This window comes from Mustela putorius, unplaced genomic scaffold (assembly GCF_011764305.1).
Source record: "Mustela putorius furo isolate JIRA1106 unplaced genomic scaffold, ASM1176430v1.1 tig00000578_pilon_pilon_pilon, whole genome shotgun sequence".
NCBI classification, from domain to species: domain Eukaryota; kingdom Metazoa; phylum Chordata; class Mammalia; order Carnivora; family Mustelidae; genus Mustela; species Mustela putorius.
Genome location: NW_025421422.1, coordinates 3,227,779 through 3,248,272, shown reverse-complemented (window position 1 = coordinate 3,248,272; position 20,494 = coordinate 3,227,779). Strand labels below are relative to the sequence as shown.

The following is a 20,494-nucleotide window of genomic DNA, read 5'->3' as shown; positions in this document are numbered from 1 at the left end:
CGGGACCATGACCTGAGCCGAATGCAGAGGCCCAAACAACTGAGCCACCCAGGCGCCCCTTTTTCTGTTTTTTGTTGTTTTTATTTTTTTGTTTTTAAGATTTTATTTATTTACTTGACAGAGATTACAAGTAGGCAGAGAGGCAGGCAGAGAGAGAGGGAAGCAGGCTTCCTGCTGAGCAGAGAGCCCAATGTGGGGTTCAATCCCAGGACCCTGGGATCATGACCTGAGCCGAAGGCAGAGGCTTTACGACTGAGCCACCCAGGCTCCCCAGGGAGAGAGAATCTGAAGCTGATTCCATGCTGGGCCTGGAAGCCTGACGTGGGGCTCAGTCTCACAACCTGAAGACCAGGACCCATGCTGAAGAGTCGGAGGGCCAACTGACTGTGCCATTCAGGCACTCCCTCTTTGATTTTTGTTAATATGATGGTTGGAACATGAAATCCTAATGTATTACTTTTTTTATTTTAAGATTTTATTTATTTAGTTGAGAGAGAGAGAGAGAGAGCACAAACATGTGAGGGGGCAGAGGGAGAGAGAAAAGCAGACCCTCGCTGAGCACAGAGCCCAATATGGGGCTCAATCCCAGCACCCTAGGATCATGACCTGAGCTGAAGGCAGATGCTTAACCGATCGAGTCACCCAGGTGGCTGTATTATTTTATAAAGTTCATAATTTTTTTAAAAATTTTTAATAAACATACATTTTTATCCCCAGGGGTACAGGTCTGTGAATCTCCAGGTTTACACACTTCACAGCATTCACCAAAGCACATACCCTCCCCAATGTCCATAACCCCACCGCCCTTCTCCTAACCCCACTCGCCCCAGCAACCCTGTTTGTTTTGTGAGATTAAGAGTCACTTATGGTTTGTCTCCCTCCCAATCCCATCTTGTTTCATTTATTCTTCTCCTATCCCCTTAACCCTCCATGTTGCATCACCACTTCCTCATATCAGGGAGATCATATGATAGTTGTCTTTCTCTGCTTGACTTATTTCGTTAAGCGTGATACCCTCTAGTTCCATCCACTTTGTCGCAAATGGCAAGATTTCATTTCTTTTGATGGCTGCATAGTATTCCATTGTGTATATATACCACATCTTCTTGATCCATTCTTCTGTTGATGGGCATCTAGGTTCTTTCCATAGTTAGCTATTGTGGACATTCCTGCTATAAACATTCGGGTGCACGTGCCCCTTCGGATCACTACGTTTGTATCTTTAGGGTAAATACCCAGTAGTGAAATTGCTGGGTCATAGGGCAGTTCTATTTTCAACATTTTGAGGAACCTCCATGCTGTTTTCCAGAGTGGTTGCACCAGCTTGCATTCCCACCAACAGTGTAGGAGGGTTCCCCTTTCTCCGCATCCTCGCCAGCATCTGTCATTTCCTGACTTGTTGATTTTAGCCATTCTGACTGGTGTGAGGTGATATCTCATTGTGGTTTTGATTTGTATTTCCCTGATGCCGAGTGACATGGAGCACTTTTTCATGTGTCTGTTGGCCATCTGGATGTCTTCTTTGCAGAAATGTCTGTTCATGTCCTCTGCCCATTTCTTGATTGGATTATTTGTTCTTTGGGTGTTGAGTTTGCTAAGTTCTTTATAGATTTTGGACACTAGTCCTTTATCTGATATGTCGTTTGCAAATGTCTTCTCCCATTCTGTCAGTTGTCTTTTGATTTTGTTAACTGTTTCCTTTGCTGTGCAAAAGCTTTTGATTTTGATGAAATCCCAATAGTTCATTTTTGCCCTTGCTTCCCTTGCCTTTGGCGATGTTCCTAGGAAGAGGTTGCTGTGGCTGAGGTCGAAAAGGTTGCTGCCTGTGTTCTCCTCAAGGATTTTGATGGATTGAGGTCCTTCATCCATTTTGAGTCTATTTTTGTGTGTGTTGTAAGGAAATGGTCCAATTTCATTTTTTTGCATGTGGCTGTCCAATTTTCCCAACACCATTTATTGAAGAGGCTGTCTTTTTTCCATTGGACATTCTTTCCTGCTTTGTCGAAGATTAGTTGACCATAGAGTTGAGGGTCTATTTCTGGGCTCTCTATTCTGTTCCATTGATCTATGTGTCTATTTTTGTGCCAGTACCATGCTGTCTTGATGATGACAGCTTTGTATTAGAGCTTGAAGTCCGGAATTGTGATGCCACCAACTTTGGCTTTCTTTTTCAATATCCTTTTGGCTATTCGAGGTCTTTTCTGGTTCCATATAAATTTTAGAATTATTTGTTCCATTTCTTTGAAAAAGATGGATGGTACTTTGATAGGAATTGCATTAAATGTGTAGATTGCTTTAGGTAGCATAGACATTTTCACAATATTTATTCTTCCAGTCCAGGAGCATGGAACATTTTTCCATTTCCTTCCATTTCCATTTCCAGTTTCTTTCATGAGTACTTTATAGTTTTCTGAGTATAGATTCTGTGCCTCTTTGGTTAGGTTTGTTCCTAGGTATCTTATGGTTTTGGGTGCAATTGTAAATGGGATTGACTCCTTAATTTCTCTTTCTTCTGTCTTGTTGTTGGTGTAGAGAAATGCAACTGATTTCTGTGCATTGATTTTATATCCTGACACTTTACTGAATTCCTGTATAAGTTCTAGCAGTTTTGGAGTGGAGTCTTTTGGGTTTTCCACATATAGTATCATATCATCTGCGAAGTGTGATAATTTGACTTCTTCTTTGCCTATTTGGATGCCTTTAATTTCCTTTTGTTGTCTGATTGCTGAGGCTAGGACTTCTAGTACTATGTAGAATAGCAGTGGTGATAATGGACATCCCTGCCGTGTTCTTGACCTTAGCGGAAAAGCTTTCAGTTTTTTTCCATTGAGCATGATATTTGCGGTGGGTTTTTCATAGATGGCTTTGATGATATTGAGGTATGTGCCCTCTATCCCTACACTTTGAAGAGTTTTGATCAGGAAGGGATGCTGTACTTTGTCAAATGCTTTTTCAGCATCTATTGAGAGTATCATATGGTTCTTGTTCTTTCTTTTATTGATGTGTTGTATCACATTGAGTGATTTGCGGATGTTGAACCAACCTTGCAGCCCTGGAATAAATCCCACTTGGTCGTGGTGAATAATCCTTTTAATGTACTGTTGAATCCTATTGGCTAGTATTTTGGTGAGAATTTTCGCATCTGTGTTCATCAAGGATATAAGAAGAATTTGGTCTATAGCTCTCTTTTTTGATGGGATCCTTGTCTAGTTTTGGGATCAAGGTGATGCTGGCCTCATAAAATGAGTTTGGAAGTTTTCCTTCCATTTTTATTTTATGGAACAGTTTCAGGAGAATAGGAATTAGTTCTTCTTTAAATGTTTGGTAGAATTCCCCCGGGAAGCCATCTGGCCCTGGGCTTTTGTTTGTTTGGAGATTTTTTTTTTTTTTTTTTTTTAAAGATTTTATTTATTTATTTGACAGAGAGAAATCACAAGCAGATGGAGAGGCAGCAGAGAGAGAGAGAGAGGGAAGCAGGCTCCCTGCTGAGCAGAGAGCCCGACGCGGGACTCGATCCCAGGACCCTGAGATCATGACCCGAGCCGAAGGCAGCGGCCTAACCACTGAGCCACCCAGGCGCCCTGTTTGGAGATTTTTTTTTTTTTTTTAAATATTTTATTTATTTATTTGAGAGAGAGACAGCGAGAGAGAGCATGAGCGAGGAGAAGGTCAGAGGGAGAAGCAGACTCCCCGTGGAGCTGGGAGCCCGATGCGGGACTCGATCCCAGGAATCCAGGATCATGACCTGAGCCGAAGGCAGTCGTCCAACCAACTGAGCCACCCAGGCGTCCCCCTGTTTGGAGATTTTTAATGACTGTTTTAATCTCCTTACTGGTTAAGGGTCTGTTCAGGCTTTCTATTTCTTCCTGGTTCAGTTGTGGTAGTTTATATATTTCTAGGAATGCATCCATTTCTTCCAGATTGTCAAATTTGTTGGCGTAGAGTTGCTCATAGTATGTTCTTATAATAGTTTGTATTTCTTTGGTGTTAGTTGTCATCTTTCCTCTTTCATTCATGATTTTATTTATTTGGGTCCTTTCTCTTTTCTTTTTGATAAGTCTGGCCAGGGGTTTATCAATTTTATTAATTCTTTCAAAGAACCAGCTCCTAGTTTCGTTGATTTGTTCTGCTGTTTTTTTGGTTTCTATTTCATTGATTTCTGCTCTGATCTTTATTATTTCTCTTCTACTGCTGGGCCTAGGGTTTCTTTCTTCTTCTTTCTCCAGCTCCTTTAGGTGTCGGGTTAGGTTGTGTACCTGAGACCTTTCTTGTTTCTTGAGAAAGGCTTGTACCGCTATATATTTTCTTCTCAGGACTGCCTTTGTTGTGTCCCACAGATTTTGAACAGTTGTATTTTCATTATCATTTGTTTCCATGATTTTTTTCAATTCTTCTTTAATTTCCCGGTTGACCCATTCATTCTTTAGAAGGATGCTGTTTAGTCTCCATGTATTTGGTTCTTTCCAAACTTCCTCTTGTGGTTGAGTTCTAGCTTCAGAGCATTGTGGTCTGAAAATATGCAGGGAACGATCCCAATCTTTTGATACTGGTTGAGTCCTGATTTAGGACCAAGGATGTGATCTATTCTGCAGAATGTTACATGTGCACTAGAGAAGAATGTGTATTCTGTTGCTTTGGGATGAAATGTTCTGAGTATATCTGTGATGTCCATCTGGTCCAGTGTGTCGTTTAAGGCCTTTATTTCCTTGTTGATCTTTCGCTTGGATGATCTGTCCATTTCAGTGAGGGGAGTGTTAAAGTCCCCTACTATTATTGTATTATTGTTGATGTGTTTCTTTGATTTTGTTATTAATTGGTTTATATAGTTGGCTGCTCCCACGTTGGGGGCATAGATATTTATATTTGTTAGATCTTCTTGTTGGACAGACCCTTTGAGTATGATATAGTGTCCTTACTCATCTCTTATTATAGTCTTTGGCTTAAAATCTAATTGATCTGATATAAGGATTGCCACTCCTGCTTTCTTCTGATGTCCATTAGCATGGTAAATTCTTTTCCACCCCCTCACTTTAAATCTGGAGGTGTCTTCGGGCTTAAAATGAGTTTCTTGGAGGCAACATATAGATGGGTTTTGTTTTTTTATCCATTCTGATACCCTTTGTCTTTTGATTGGGGCATTTAGCCCATTAACATTCAAGGTAACTATTGAGACATATGAATTTAGTGCCATTGTATTGCCTGTAAGGTGACTGTTACTGTATATGGTCTCTGTTCCTTTCTGATCTACCACTTGTAGGCTCTCTTTTTGCTAGAGGACCCCTTTCAATATTTCCTATAGAGCTGGTTTGGTGTTTGCACATTCTTTCAGTTTTTGTTTGTCCTGGAAGCTTTTAATCTCTCCTTCTATTTTCAATGATAGCCTAGCTGGATATAGTATTCTTGGCTGCATGTTTTTCTCGTTTAGTGCTCTGAATATATCATGCCAGCTCTTTCTGGCCTGCCAGGTCTCTGTGGATAAGTCAGCTGCCAATCTAATATTTTTACCATTGTATGTTACAGACTTCTTTTCCCGGGCTGCTTTCAGGATTTTCTCTTTGTCACTGAGACTTGTAAATTTTACTATTAGGTGACGGGGTGTGGGCCTATTCTTAGTGATTTTGAGGGGCGTTCTCTGAACCTCCTGAATTTTGATGCTCGTTCCCTTTGCCATATTGGGGAAATTCTCCCCAATAATTCTCTCTAGTATACCTTCTGCTCCCCTCTCTCTTTCTTCTTCTTCTGGAATCCCAATTATTCTAATGTTGTTTCGTCTTATGGTGTCACTTATCTCTCGAATTCTCCCCTCATGGTCCAGTAGCTGTTTGTCCCTCTTTTGCTCAGCTTCTTTATTCTCTGTCATTTGGTCTTCTATATCGCTAATTCTTTCTTCTGCCTCATTTATCCTAGCAGTGAGAGCCTCCATTTTTGATTGCACCTTATTAATAGCTTTTTTGATTTCAACTTGGTTAGATTTTAGTTCTTTTATTTCTCCTGAAAGGGCTTTTATATCTCCCGAGAAGGTTTCTCTAATATCTTCCATGCCTTTTTCAAGCCTGGCTAGAACCTTTAGAATTGTCATTCTGAACTCTAGATCTGACATATTACCAATACCAATGTCTGTATTGATTAGGTCCCTAGCCTTCGGTACTGCCTCCTGTTCTTTTTTTTGTGGTGAATTTTTCCGCCTTGTCATTTTGTCCAGATAAGAGTATATGAAGGAGTAAGTAAAATACTAAAAGTGTGGCAACAACCCCAGGAAAATATGCTTTAATCAAATCAGAGGATATCCCAAATCACAAGGGAGGAGAAAGGGGATAAAAAGAGGTTCAAAAAGAAAGAAAGAAAAAGGAAAAAAAAAAGAAAAGAAAAGAATTTAAAAAAGAAAACGAATGAAGAAAAGTATAAAAAAGAAAAAATAATTAACTGCAAGACTAAAAAATCACAGGGAGAAAGCCATGAGTTCCGTGCTTTGCTTTCTCCTCCTCTGGAATTCTGCTGCTCTCCTTGGTATTGAGACCGCACTCCTTGGTAGGTGAACTTGGTCTTGGCTGGATTTATTGTTGATCTTCTGGGGGAGGGGCCTGATGTAGTGATTCTCAAGTGTCATTGCCCCAGGTGGAATTGCACCGCCCTTACTAGGGGCCCTGGCTGAGTAATCCACTGGGCTTTGCTTTCAGGAGCTTTTGTTCCCTGAGCGCTTTCCTTAGAGTTCCGGAGGACGGGAATACAAATGGCGGCCTCCTGGTCTCCGGCCTGGAGGAGCTGAGAGCCCGGGGCCCCACTCCTCAGTGCACCCTCAGAGAACAGTGCCCAGTAGCTCCTGTCTGCATGACCTCCGGCCGCGCTCGGAGCTCACTGAGCCTGCGGCTGGTTCAAGGTAACCCCGAGCTGTGAGCTTACTGTCGGCTCTGTCTCTGTAGCCAGCTTTGTGGTTCCAACACCCGCAAGCTCTGCGACACTGACACCCCCGATCCTTCTGTGACCCTGCGGGACCTGAGGCCACGCTGACCCCGCGTGGGCTTCGCCCTGGTTTAGCCTCTGGAGCGATGTTCCTCAGCGGAACAGTCCTGATTTTGTGCTCCGTTGCTCTGCCGCTTGCCGGGATCCCCCCCGGGGTCTGTCTTCCCGTCGCTTTGGATTCACTTCTCCGCCAGTCCTACCTTTCAGAAAGTGGTTGTTTTTCTCTTTCTAGAATTGCTGTTCCTCCTCTCTTCGATCTGCTGTTGGATTTGCAGGTGTTTGCAATCTTTGGATAAGCTATCTAGCTGATCTCCTCCTAGCTGAAGTAGTCTCAGGCTGCTACTTCTCTGCCATCTTGACTCCTCCTCCTAAAGTTCATAATTTTTTAAATGTATGCATGTTTTTGCATTTCTTTTCTTTCTTTCTTTCTTTTTTTTTTTTTAAAGGATTTTATTTTTAGGTAATGTTAACACCCATCGTGGGGCTTGAACTCACACCTCTGAGTTCAAGAGTTGCATGCTCTACCAGCTGAGCCAGCTGGGCACCTCTTGTTTTTAAAAATTTCTTGTGTTGAGTTACCTTGTCCGTTTTTTCTTATGTTTGAGCTATTTGTATTTCTTTCTCTTGTAAATTGTCTCTTCCTGTCCTTTATCCAGTTTTTACCGGATTGTTTGTGTTTTAGTTTGTGGTAACTTAACCCATATTACAGAAAGTACTACTTTGTGATATGAGTTGCTAATATTTTGCCTGGTCTGTCTTTCTGTCAATATTTACTTGCCTACTATATTCATGTTCTGGGTGCTGAGCTATGTAACACAGGAGACCCAAGGCTGGCCTTCTGGAGTTTGTTCTAACGGGGGAGTTCAGGGAGACTATATATAAATAATCAAGATAACTTCCGGGTATGGCCCATTCTCGGTGGGCAAGAAAACAGGATGTCATTGTAATGGGTGACTAGGTAGGAGTCTGCTTATTTGGAAAGCTGAGTGGAAGATGATAATTTGAGCCCAGACACAAAGGCTAGATGGCTGTTCAAGTTGCTGGGAACAGAGAATGCAAAGGGCACCAGGGGGGTTGAACTCAGCATATTTGGGGCAGTGGAAGGTACCAGTGAGACTGGGTAGGGTGGTCAAGCAGAGCAGTACAAGGTGATGGTGGGAGGGAAGGAGGGGCCAGATCCTGAGCATCAGTCCTGCCATGGGAAAGAGTGCACATTTTACACTAAGTATGGGAAGCTTCAAGAGGGTAATAGGTAGGAAGGTATTAGATTATAAGTGTTTTTTCAAATCATTAATAATTGCTTGAGAACTTTTAATGACTGCTTATTATTTCATAGTTATGTATAAACCACAATTTATTAAACTTGTTGGAAAATCGTCCCCCCCGCTTGTTTTTACTCCTATAAAATTCTGATAGATAGCTCTAAGCTTGATTGCTTTCTTAGGTTCTTTTTCTACAATTAGAGTTTATGAGCAATTTTTAAAGGTGTTCCGGGCATGAAATTCCACAGCACTCCGGTGTGTACTTTTGTGTTACAGAGTGTGTTAATGACAACTACTGGTTTGGGAGAGATAGAAGCTGTGAATACTGCTTTGACGAGCCAGTGCTGAAAAGAACAGATAAATACCGGACTTACAGCAAGAAGCACTTTCGGATTTTCAGAGTAGGTGACAATGTATTCTTGTATTTGGGAGAACCGGTAATGTCGTCACCATGCTGAGATATCTTGGCACTCTAACTCCCCACTGTTAAAACTTTGAAATAAAATGTTCTCTATTTTAGGAAATGGGTCCTAAAAACTCTTACATCGCATACATAGAAGATCACAGTGGGAATGGAACCTTTGTAAATAGAGAGCTGGTAGGGAAAGGAAGACGCCTTCCTTTGAATAACAATTCTGAAATTGCACTTTCAGTGTGGAGTAATAAAGGTAACATTACTCTCTTCTGGTTACTGGATCTTTTTTTCCTCTCCTATAAAGGGAAAATTGATGTTGTGCCCTTCGCAGAGTAAGGTTCGGATAAATAAAGTAAGAAGGTTAGTATTCAGGATTCAGTGCAGCCCTAGGGGCATTTTTAAACGAACGAAAAATTTCTACCAAGGTAGATTTTGTAAGGTTTGATTGGTTGGGTTAGTTTTGTGTTTAAGGCTGTTTGCTGTCAGTGGAACGATACTCCTTAAGATGGTTCTTCGTTCATCGATGCAGTTTATAGCCCATCAGTCTTTGGGGTCGATGAGTTATTTTAGGCCATGAATTCTTCTCCCTCCCTCCGTTCTTCTCTTCCTTTCTCATTCTTCCCTTTCATTCCTTAATTGCTGCAAGTATCAGTTGAACTTCATGGGCCTGCCAGGCGTTAGGGATTTTTGGGCAGAATCTCATGTTAAAGCTTCTCCCTTAAATACCACGTGGTTATCCCAAAGTGTTCATGTTTATTGTCATCATCGGGCAACATTTTATAAGCAGCCACTGCTAAAATTTTACCAAAATCACACGCAAACCAAACAGTTGTCATTCACCACAGAATAGTTAAATGTAATCTCACAATGATTCTAAATCCTTGGACAGGAGGAATATACTCTTGTTTCTTGGATTGAAAAGAAAAAAAAAAAACCCCAAAACAGAACTTTACAAATCCACGTGAGAGTTGATTGGGAAGGATGTCTGTGTGTGGGGGCAAGGCCTTAAAAATACAGATGCCCCCAGGTGCTGTCTGAAAGTTCCTGGTCCAGGAGTCCCAGGGATATAAAAAATCTTGCTTAGCTGATTCTCATACAGTCTCTAGACTGGTATCTGGGAATGATGGCTGTCCTGGGCATCCTAAAGCACGTTTTATGATAGTTTTACCTGTTGCTGTTCTGTTTTCTATCTGATGATTATAGTCAGGGCAGCTGTGCAGGTTATTGCTGTTTGAGAGCCCCTGGTAGAGGGGCCAACCAGGTGCTAAGATTTGGTCCGTCTGACAAGCTCTGTGCCACCTTTTCCTGGTTGGTCTATCCAAGGAGCACCTTTTCTGCTTTGAAGAGAGGTGTTATATGGGCTAAAGGTAGAAATAGATTAGGTCACTCTGCAGGTTGCATTCAGTTTATTGGCATTTTATTAGACATTCGCTGTTTGTACTTGAACGTGAAAATCCAGGTTGCTTTGAGAAGGTGGACCGTCTGGCCATACTAATCCTATAACCCCATACCTGGAGCATTTGCCAGTGCTCAGTAGAACCTGCCTTTTATCAGATGCATGATATGTTTGCCCATGCAAGTCCTCACTGCTTCATGTTGTCTTACACTCAACCCAGTCCTCACTGTGTGTATGAGACCTTGGCCTCTGTGGGCAACTGAGTTTGCAGCTCTTGAAGTAGACCTTGACATCTGTGAGAAATAGCTCTCCAGAACCACTCAAATTTCCAGATTCTTAGATGCCACTGGAACATGTAGGTTCATAAGTATCTACAAGCATAGAGAAATAGTTGTATCTTGAACCACTGGCAGATTTCTTTCACTGCATGGGTCTGTCTCATGTGGACCGGCCTGGAATGAAGCACACTCAGGTGGCTCAGATTTGTGCCAGAGACTGGAACTCTAGGTTACTCCAGGGAGGTCGAAACCTGTTTCCTGAAATAAGAGAAACTCAAGGGTTTCAGCAAATTTCCCTCTTTAAGAGGATACAGGCAGTTGGCAAATTTACCACTGATTTTGTAGAATTGAAATGTTGATAATTGATTACAGCCTTGGCCCACATGGATGGTTAAATTTTTAAATGACTGGGGTTATTTTTTCTTTCTTTCGTTTTTGTTTTTGTTTTTGTTTCTGTTTTTGGTTTTTTTTTTTTTTTTTGGATACAGCCCAGATGATTTTGGGGAAAATGCTATTTATTTAACTTTCAAAGTAGGTTCAAGATGATTTAAAATGAGAGACCTGGGGCACCTGGGTGACTCAGTGGGTTAAAGCCTCTGCCTTTGGCTCAGGTCATGATCTCAGAGTCCTGGGATCGAGCCCCGCATCAGGCTCTGCTCAGCAGGGCGCTTGCTTTCCCCTCTCTCTCTGCCTGCCTCTCTGCCTACGTGTCATTTCTCTCTCCGTCAAATAAATAAATAAAATCTTAAAAAAAAAAAATGCCAGACCTGTAGAGGAATATAAATGGCAAAGAGAAGAGAATACTTATCCTTTAGTATGGTGACCTGTGGTCTAATTTTACTAGGGTGTTTTTTGGCCTAGAAGATTTTTTTCTGGGCTCAGACTAATTGCTCTTCAGTTCACTTGCTGGTCTGCATAGGTATTTTTTTTTCTGGCTCAGGCAGGGACTAATCTTTCATGGGTATTTTACATTAGTTATAATTGATAGATAAATCTGAGGCAAAGGAATGAGACTAGCATGTATGTATAGATTTCCTGCATGTATGTATAGTGAGATGATGCTGTGTATTTTTATGGAAGAATGAGATTTCACTGTCATTTTCATGGATTTCATAATATGCAGATGAAATATAATTTCATAATATTACAAAATTATTATTATCCTGGGTAAATAATTCCTTTAGAGTTACATGTTAAATATGATTAAAAATAATTGTCTCATATTACGTGTGTTTACTAAATCTTAGGACTTTTTATCTTTATTGAGTGAATTAATGAGATTTATTTCTGCCCTTTTCCCCTTAGTTTTTGTATTTTTTGATCTGACTGTAGATGATCAATCAATTTATCCTAAGGAATTAAGAGACCAATACATCATGTCAAAAATTCTCGGAAGGTAAATTTTTTTTGTTATTATGGAAATTGCCTTTCATTTTTTTCTAAACATTTGTCATTGATTAGTTTTTATTCTTGGTTTTATAACATTCATTAACTTTGTATTTGTAGGAAACTTGTTTGTGATAGGTGTGTTATTGATTTAATAAATTAATTTTTTTTAAAGATTTTATTTATTTATTTGACACAGAGAGAGAGATCACAAGTAGGCAGAGAGGCAGGCAGAGAGAGAAGGGGAAGCAGGCTCCCTGCTGAGTGGAGAGCCCGATGTGGGGCTCCATCCCAGGACCCTGAGATCACGACCTGAGCTGAAGGCAGAGGCTTAACCCACTGAAACACCCAGGCACCCCTGATTTGATAAAGAAATTTAAAAAAGTTTTTATACCATATAATTCACCCATATGAAATATATAATTTAATGGTTTTTAATATATTCACAAAGTTGTGAAACCTTTACCACAATCAGTTTTAGAACATTTTTATTACCCTCCAAAAAAGAAGCATTTACTGCATTTATGCCCTCTTCAGAATCTGTGAAATCTTGAGAAGTGAAATGAAACTGACCAATCAGGGCATAGTTCTCAAAATATTTGGTTTCAGGACCCCTTACACTCTTCCTTCCTTCCTTAAAAGATCGTATTATTTGAGAGAGAGAGAGAGAGCATGAGCAGGGGGAGAGGCAGAAGGAGTGGGAGAAGCAGATATTCCACTGAGTGGGGAGCCCTACGCAGGGCTTAATTCCAGGACCCTGAGATCATGACCTGAGCTGGTCAGACATTACTGAGCCACCCAGTCGCTCTAGGATCCCTTATGCTCTTAAAAATTACTGAGGATGTCAAGGAGCTTTTGTTCACATGGTTTAAATCTGTTGATACTAACTGTATTAGAAATTCAAATGCAGACATTAATGATACTAATTAATGCATTAAAAAACTCATCTACATTAAGATAAATAATGTTTTTGGATTGCCTGGGTGGCTCAGTTGGTTAAAGCGTCCAACTCTTGATTTCGACCCAGGTCATGATCTCAGGGTCCTGGGATTGAGCACCCCCCCCACCGATGATTCGGTCTCCCCATTCACTGGGGAGTCTGCTTGGGGTTCTCTTTCCCTGCCCTACCCACTCACTTTCTCTCTCTCAAATACATAAAAAAATCTTAAAAAAAGAGATAATGGGGGCGCCTAGGTGGCTCAGTGGGTTGAGGCCTCTGCCTTCAGCTCGGGTCATGATCCCAGGGTCCTGGGATCGAGCCCCGAGTCGGGCTCTCTGCTCCGCAGGGAGCCTGCTTCCTCCCCTTCTCTCTCTGCCTGCCTCTCTACCTACTTGCGATTTCTCTCTCTCTGTCAAATAAATAAAATCTTAAAAAAAAAAGAGAGATAATATTTTTAGTGCAAAATAATTTTTTAAAAGATACTTATTTACTTGAGAGGGAGAGGTGTAGCGTGCATAGGCAGGGCGAGCAGAAGAGGAAGAAGCAGTCTCCCCATTGAGCAGGGAGCCGGATGTGGCGCTCAAACCCAGGACCCCAGGATCATGAACTGAGCTAAAGGCAGCCACTTAACTGACTGAGCCAAGGAGGGGCCCTGCAGAATAATTGTTTAAATAAAGATTAGTGAAAAGAAAGACATCATTTCACATTTTTGCAAACGTCTTTGATACCTGGTTTATTAGAAAATGGCTAGATCTTGATACTGCTTCTTTGTTCAGTCCATTATATCACATGTCGTATAGCCTCTGGAAAACTGTATGCTCCTGAGGGAATGAGAATGAAAAAGACAAATAATGCCTTAGTATTATTCTGCAAGTAGTTCAGGCTTTGTGGACATCCTGCAAACAGCTTGAGGTCCCTTAGGGGTTGCTTAATCCTACTTTGAGAACCACTTCCTTAGGTTTTTTTTTTTTCCTTTTAAGATTTTATTTGTTTATTTGAAAGAGAGACAGTGGAAGAGGGAACATAAGTAGGGGGAGTGGGAGAGGGAGAAGCAGGCTCCCTACTGAGCAGGGATTCTGGCTTGGGGATTGATCCCAGGATACTGGGACCACGACTCAAGCTGAAGGTAGATGCCTAAAGACTGAGCCACCCAGGCGCCCCACTTCCTTAGGTTTTTAAGTTTTATTTATTTAAGTAATCTGTATACCCAATAAGGGGCTCGAACTCATGACCCCAAGATCAAGAGTCACATGCACTCTCAACTGAGCCAGCCAGGCGCCCTGAGAACCACTTCCTTAGGGACACCTTTACCACATTGCATCATGTCCTTCAATCTCCCACCCCTCCCCGACCCCAGAAGCCTTTCTTTTAACATTTTTGGAAACATGAAAGTAGAAGTTAATAGAGGGAAATAATTACCTATATTCCTGCCACATAGAATCAAACATAGTGTACTCTTTATGACCATCTGTGGGAGATATTTTAGTTTGTAGATGTTAAATTCAGTACCTCACTATGTTTTTGTATTTGCATTGGTGCTTGGAAATTTATAGTGAAATTTGTGCCCATCCTTAAGAAATATATGTGACTTTTTTATTTTTTCCTAAGGGAAAATCCTCTAGCTTTTAGCAGGTGCCAGAATCTTAACTCACATGAGTCAGAAAAGAAAAGAACTTTACTGACTCTTGTAATAGGGGCACAACTGATTTCAGGTATGACTGGATCAGGTAGCCTTTAGGGCTTTGTTTCTCTCTTTGAGTTCTGATTATCTGTGTGGCTTTACCTGTGGCTGGATATAAGGGCTCCTAACTGTTGCCAGGGCTCTGGTGCCTTCACTTGATTCAGCTACTATAGATTTGCTTTCTCTTTGTGGCAGGAAAGATGGTTTCCTGGAGCCCCATTCGTATTTTCTTCCTTCTAGAAGCCACTGTAGGCAAAAATGTTTCTCTCCCAATATCCGCATTTGAGTCCAGGGAGAACCTTGACTGGCTCAATTTTGGTTACAGGTCCATCCTAGGTTACTGTTAGAGATCACCCACCTGAGCTGCATAGACTCAGGGAAGACTTCGCAGGCAAAAGGTGATTTGATCACCTTTTGGGCAATGTTTTGGACAGATGTTAAAAAATAATAGTTATATGGACTGTTACCTCACACTATCTGCAAAAATGAAAAGGAAAAAATGAGGGGCTCTTGGGTGGCTCAGTCAGTTAAGTGTCTGCTTTCGGCTTAGGTTAAGATCCCGGAGTCCCAGGAATGAACCCCGCATCAGGCTCCCTGCTCAGCAGGGAGTCTGCTTTTTCCTCGGACCCTTCCCTTTCCCATACTCTCTGTCTTACTCTCAAATAAATAAATAAAATCTTTAAAAAAAAAAGGAACAATCTAAATGTAAGAAATAGAAGTATTAAACTATAAGAAGAAAACAGGGATAACTCTTCATGATCTTAGATTTGGTGTTGGTTTCTTTTTTTTTTTTTTTAAAGATTTTATTTATTTATTTGACAGAGAGAGATTACAAGTAGGCAGAGAGGCAGACAGAGAGAGAGGAGGAAGCAGGCTCCCTGCTGAGCAGAGAGCCCGATGTGGGACTCGATCCCACGACCCTGGGATCATGACCCGAGCCGAAGGCAGCGGTTCAAACCACTGAGCCACCCAGGCGCCCCTGGTGTTGGTTTCTTAAATATGGTACCAGAAGCATAAAAAAAAAAATGATAAAGGAAGAAAAAATGGATAAATTAGACTTCATCAAATGTAAAAACTTCAGTGCATCCAGATACTGTAAAGGGAGTGAAACAGCCATGGAGAGAAAAACACTCGCAAGTCAGTATGTCTAATAAGGATCTAGTATTCAGAATAAAGAACAATGAAAGGAAGAACTATCCAGTTTAGAAATGGGCAAAGGATTTAAATAGACTTCTTGAAAGAAGGTATACAAATGACCAACCACCGCTTGACATGATGCTCAGCATCCTTGTCATTAGGGAAATGCAAATGAGAACCATAGATACTAGTTTGCAGCCAGGAGGATGGTCATAGTAGAGAAATGGAAAGTAACAAGTGTTTGTTAGGATGCAGAGAAATTGGAAACTCCATGTACTACTGATGGGAATGTAAAATGGTGTAGCCACTATGGGAAATAATTGATTGGTTTATCAAAAAGTTAGGCATAGAATTACCATATGATCCAGCAATTCCCCCTTGAAGGTATATAACCCCCCCCAGTTGAAAACAGGTGTTCAAAAAATAACTTAGGCATGGATATTCAGTTCTTCTCTATTCACAATAGCCAAATATCCATCAACAAATGAATAGCTCAACAAACTGTGATATATCCATACAATGGAATATTCTGTATATTTTTAAATTATTTTTAAAAAGATTTTATTTATTTGTTGGAGAGAGCATAAGCAAGGGAGCAGCAGGCAGAGGGAGAAGCAGGCTCCCTGTTCTGTAAGGAGCCCTATGTGGGATTTGATCCCAGGACCCTGGGATCATGAACTGAGCTGATGAAGGCAGACATTTAACTGAATGAGCCACCTAGGCATCCCACAACAGAATATTATTTAGCTATAAAATGGAGCGAATTACTGATGCATCCTACAGCATGGCTGAACCTTGAGAACATGCTAAGTTAAAGAAGCCAGACACAAAGGGCCACATGTCAAATGATTTCATTGAGATGGGATGTTCAGAATAGGCAAATCCATTGAGACAAAGTAGATCCGTGGTTGCCAGTGGCTGGTTGCAGCATAGAATGGGGTGGGGCTTCCATTTGGACTGATGAAAAAATTCTGCAGCTAGACAGGGGTGATGGTTGCATGACAGGAGGATGTACTTATACTTAATGCCACAAATTGCACATTTTAAAATGATTACTGGGGCGCCTGGGTGACTCAGTGGGTTAAGCCTCTGCCTTTGGCTTGGGTCATGGTCTCAGGGTCCTGCGATGGAGCCCCGCATCAGGCTCTCTGCTCAGCGGGGAGCCTGTTTCTCTGTTTCTGCCTGCCTGCCTCTCTGCCTACTTGTGATCACTCTGTGTCAAATAAATAAATAGAATCTTAAAAAAAAAAAAATGATTACAGTGATAGATTTTGTTAGGGAAAAAAAATGTCTTCGCAAACCCATCATCCCATTCCAGAGTCATAGTAGTTACAGTCTACTTCGGGCATGTAATGAGGGATTGATATTTGAGTGGCCGTTACCTTCACTTGACCCAAGCTTTGGAGAACAGAGCCCACCGGGTTATCTGTATTTTAGGTGGTATCCTGGGTATCATTCCTCCTCCATTACAGTGTCCCAATTAATTGTAAATCTTTGAGAGTTTGCTACAAGCAGGTTAGTTGCATAAATACTTATGTGTTTTAGGCATTGTGATTTTATTTAGGGTGAAATTCCTGGCATTGACTGCTTATATAGTTCGTTTGAATAAGAAAGACGATATTGTTCAAAGTAATTCATTTGCAGATGCTGTTTGCTATAACTTGTGTCAGTCAAACTCATTTTTGTCTAGGACTTTGTTCGACTTGATGTGTTTCTGAATCTAGGATGAGTAATTTCTCTATTTGTTTTTAGTGTCTTTCTGAGAATTTCACACACTGGGGTGCCAGTAAGACTTAAGTCTGTATCTCTCAGCTCAAAAAGTGGAATTTGGAGCTGACTCAGTGCTATTGGATGGTCCACATTCACTTATGCCCTTGACATTTTAACCTTGGTGAGGTTTCACTGTGTTGTCTGAAAATAGGGACATTGGCAAGGTTGTGTGTGGATGGTATTTAACTTGTTGAGGCCAGCTCAGGAATGATGGGTCTCCCGATTAAAATCATTCTGATAATCGATCATTTTGTGTTTCTCATGCAGTGGTGCCTGTGGTGAGGTGAAGCTAGCTTTTGAGAGGAAAACGTGTAAAAAAGTAGCCATAAAAATCATCAGCAAAAGGAAGTTCGCTATTGGTTCTGAGAGAGAGGCTGTAAGTACCTGTTTGTGGATGCTCAGCTGTTTTTAACACTTAATGTCCCCCAAATAATTTTAGAGTGGCGATGTTCAATGTCAGGAAGAAGTCACTGTTCACATATGTGAATTTGTATTAAACAACACTGATGAATTTTGAGTATTGGGGCTCCTGGGTGGCTCAGTCAGTGAAGCATCTGATTCTTGAGTTTGGCTTAGGTCATGGTCTCAGGGTCGTGAGGTCAAGCCCTCTGTTGCATCTGTACTGTGCGTAGAGCCTGCTTAAGATTCTCTCTCTGTCCTTTTGTCCTCACCCATTAAAAAAAGTGTGTGTGTGTGTATATACACACACACACACACATACATGTAAACCTAACCTGGAAATGTACTTATCAATAGCTTGGTTCCAAAAATACTTCATTGTACATAATAATATACCTAGTAGGAAGTGGTGTTACAAGTTGCTACAAGTTTTTACAGTACATGAAAGGGAATTGTTGGGGCGCCTGGGTGGCTCAGTGGGTTAAGCCGCTGCCTTCGGCTCAGGTCATGATCTCAGGGTCCTGGGATCGAGCCCCGCGTCGGGCTCTCTGCTCAGCAGGGAGCCTGCTTCCCTCTCTCTCTCTCTCTCTCTGCCTGCCTCTCCGACTACTTGTGATTTCTCTCTGTCAAATAAATAAATAAAATCTTTAAAAAAAAAAAAGAAAGGGAATTGTTGGGTCGTGGGGCAGGAAACCCAGCCTTATCCCTGCCACTTTAATTCTACAACTGTTCCCAGTATTCTTTTTCCTTGTAGTCCTTTTTCATAAAATTTGCATTTTTAGATGGTTGAAATCATATTGTATACATCATTTTGTATTCTGGTTTTCCACATAAACGTTAATGCATAAACTTTCCCTTAGTAGATGCCTTGTTGTTTTTTTTTTTTTTAAGATTTATATTTATTTATTTGACACAGAGAGAGAGAGGGAGAGAGAAAGCACACTGGCAGAGGGAACTGTAGGAGAGGGAGAAGCAGGCTTCCTACTGAGCGCAGAGCCTGAGAGATGGGCTCGATCCCAGGATCGTGGGATCATGACCTGAGCTGAAGGCAGCCGCTTAATTGACTGAGCCACCCATGTGCCATGCTTTGTCATGATTGAGTCTCTCTTTTCTGAATGGTATTATAATTTATTCACCCATTGTTCTGTTTAATCTTTTGGAATAATTTCTAGTTCTTTGAAACAGTGAATATCTTAGCATCTGCAGATTTTTCAAAATCTTAATTAAATTATTTAATTAAAATTTTTCATTTTATCCCATTTTCCCTAATACATGTTTACTGCATTGGCGAAATGGTGAAATGTATTGGTCTTTCAACACATGACCCTACAAATTAATGTAAAGTGAGGTCTCTAATCACGTTTTCTTTTGTGGCCAGCTGTTTCTGGCCATTATACTTTTAACATTCTTTCAAGATCAATCCCCCATCCTCCACCCGCGCCCCAAGGACAATGCCATTCTCATATGGCAAGAGCAATTTCCTTTCTGTGTTCACTTTGTGGTAGATCCTTTTCCCCTGTGATTCTGGGTTTGTTTTCCATTTTGAGGGGGAAGAAAACACCTACCGGATTCTTAATGACTTGGAGCAAACTTACACTTCTTAATTTCATCTTTCAAATCAGCTTGGGCTCTTTAAGACCTCTCTATCATCAGAGTATGCCCTGACTTGGTAATGAGTTTAACAGCTTACAGGAAGAGGCAGGCTTTTAAAATTAAACATCTGGGTTTCTTAGCTGAAGTCCATTTTACATAAATATGTAATTCTATATCCTCTTTGCTTGGGAGGGTGTAGCCCCTGAGGCTGAGTGAGTCGATTCATCCTTTTGGAATTGCAGTGGAGAGCAACTCCAGTCCCCTGATGCTTCCTCTCCTTGCTGCCTCAGTAAATACGTCAGCCTGCAGCAAATTGGAGTCTGTGTCTACTCCGTTATTAGAAATTTGGCTTGACGTTTTCCTTTTACAATTTAATTGAATACCTCTTGTCTGTGGTTTATTTATTGTATCATTTTTATGAGTATAAACAATTCCACAGCCAGAGAGACAGAGCTTACAACCAATATTACATTGTATGTTAACCAACTGGAATTCCAATAAAAACTTAAAAAAAAAGAGAGAGCGACAGAGCTCACCAGGTAAGTGTGAGAACCATGGAAATACACTTGTTTCTGGCTTGTGAGAACCGGAGCGAGTGGCTTCCTTTCTGTGTGCCTCAGTTACTCCATCTGTGAAATGAGGATAATTATAGAACCCAGTTTACTTTGGGAGTATGAGACTTCTCTAAGATGATTCTTTCAAAAAAAGAGGCCTGGTCATTTACTGAATGCTATTTGCCATGCACTTTGCAGACTGTTTTTTGGGTGAGCGATTTAATTCTCTGACCCCAACCCTTGAATTGTCTGTATGAGTAAGGCTGGGTGTGTGGAATTCAGGCAGCTTTTACCCAAATAATTTGTAACTAAGTATTTTCTAAATATTGACTATTACTATTATTAACAAACTTTGGTTTTTTTTAATTGATCAAAGGATCCAGCTCTCAATGTTGAAACAGAAATAGAAATTTTGAAAAAACTAAATCATGTAAGTATTGCTATAAAATATGACCCATACTTAAATCCACTTCTCTTAAAATATGGGAGGAGTACAAAGTATTTCAGTTTAATAAAGCTAGTATGAACTTGGGTTCCTTAATTGTGTGTGTCTGTGTTGTGTGTGTACATGTGTGGGTACACATTCATGGGGGATATGTATTTAGCTGGAAAGAGCTTTATCCTGAAATTTTGAGAGGACAATACTGTATAAAGATTTCATGTTTTACTTCCACTGAGTGAGTTTTGACCAACACCTACATTTCCTAAGTATTTCATCTTATA

At 40.9% G+C, this 20,494-nt stretch overlaps 1 protein-coding gene across 12 annotated transcripts in view; it reads left to right on the top strand.

Annotated features, from left to right (window-relative positions):
- The window catches only part of CHEK2 (checkpoint kinase 2), a 51,549-nt gene that overhangs the window by 14,874 nt on the left and 16,181 nt on the right, over positions 1-20,494 (top strand). For 8 of the 12 annotated variants that reach the window (XM_045081532.1, XM_004766518.3, XM_013063539.2 and 5 more), the window contains 5 exons: positions 8,499-8,623; positions 8,743-8,890; positions 11,617-11,707; positions 17,493-17,601; positions 20,148-20,201. In XM_045081532.1, coding sequence (XP_044937467.1) covers positions 8,499-8,623; positions 8,743-8,890; positions 11,617-11,707; positions 17,493-17,601; positions 20,148-20,201 — 527 coding nt within the window. Of the gene's footprint in view, positions 1-6,821; positions 6,878-8,498; positions 8,624-8,742; positions 8,891-11,616; positions 11,708-17,492; positions 17,602-20,147; positions 20,202-20,494 lie in introns of those variants that run through there. The other 4 variants (XM_004766520.3, XM_045081534.1, XM_045081535.1 and 1 more) reach the window with 4 other exon arrangements.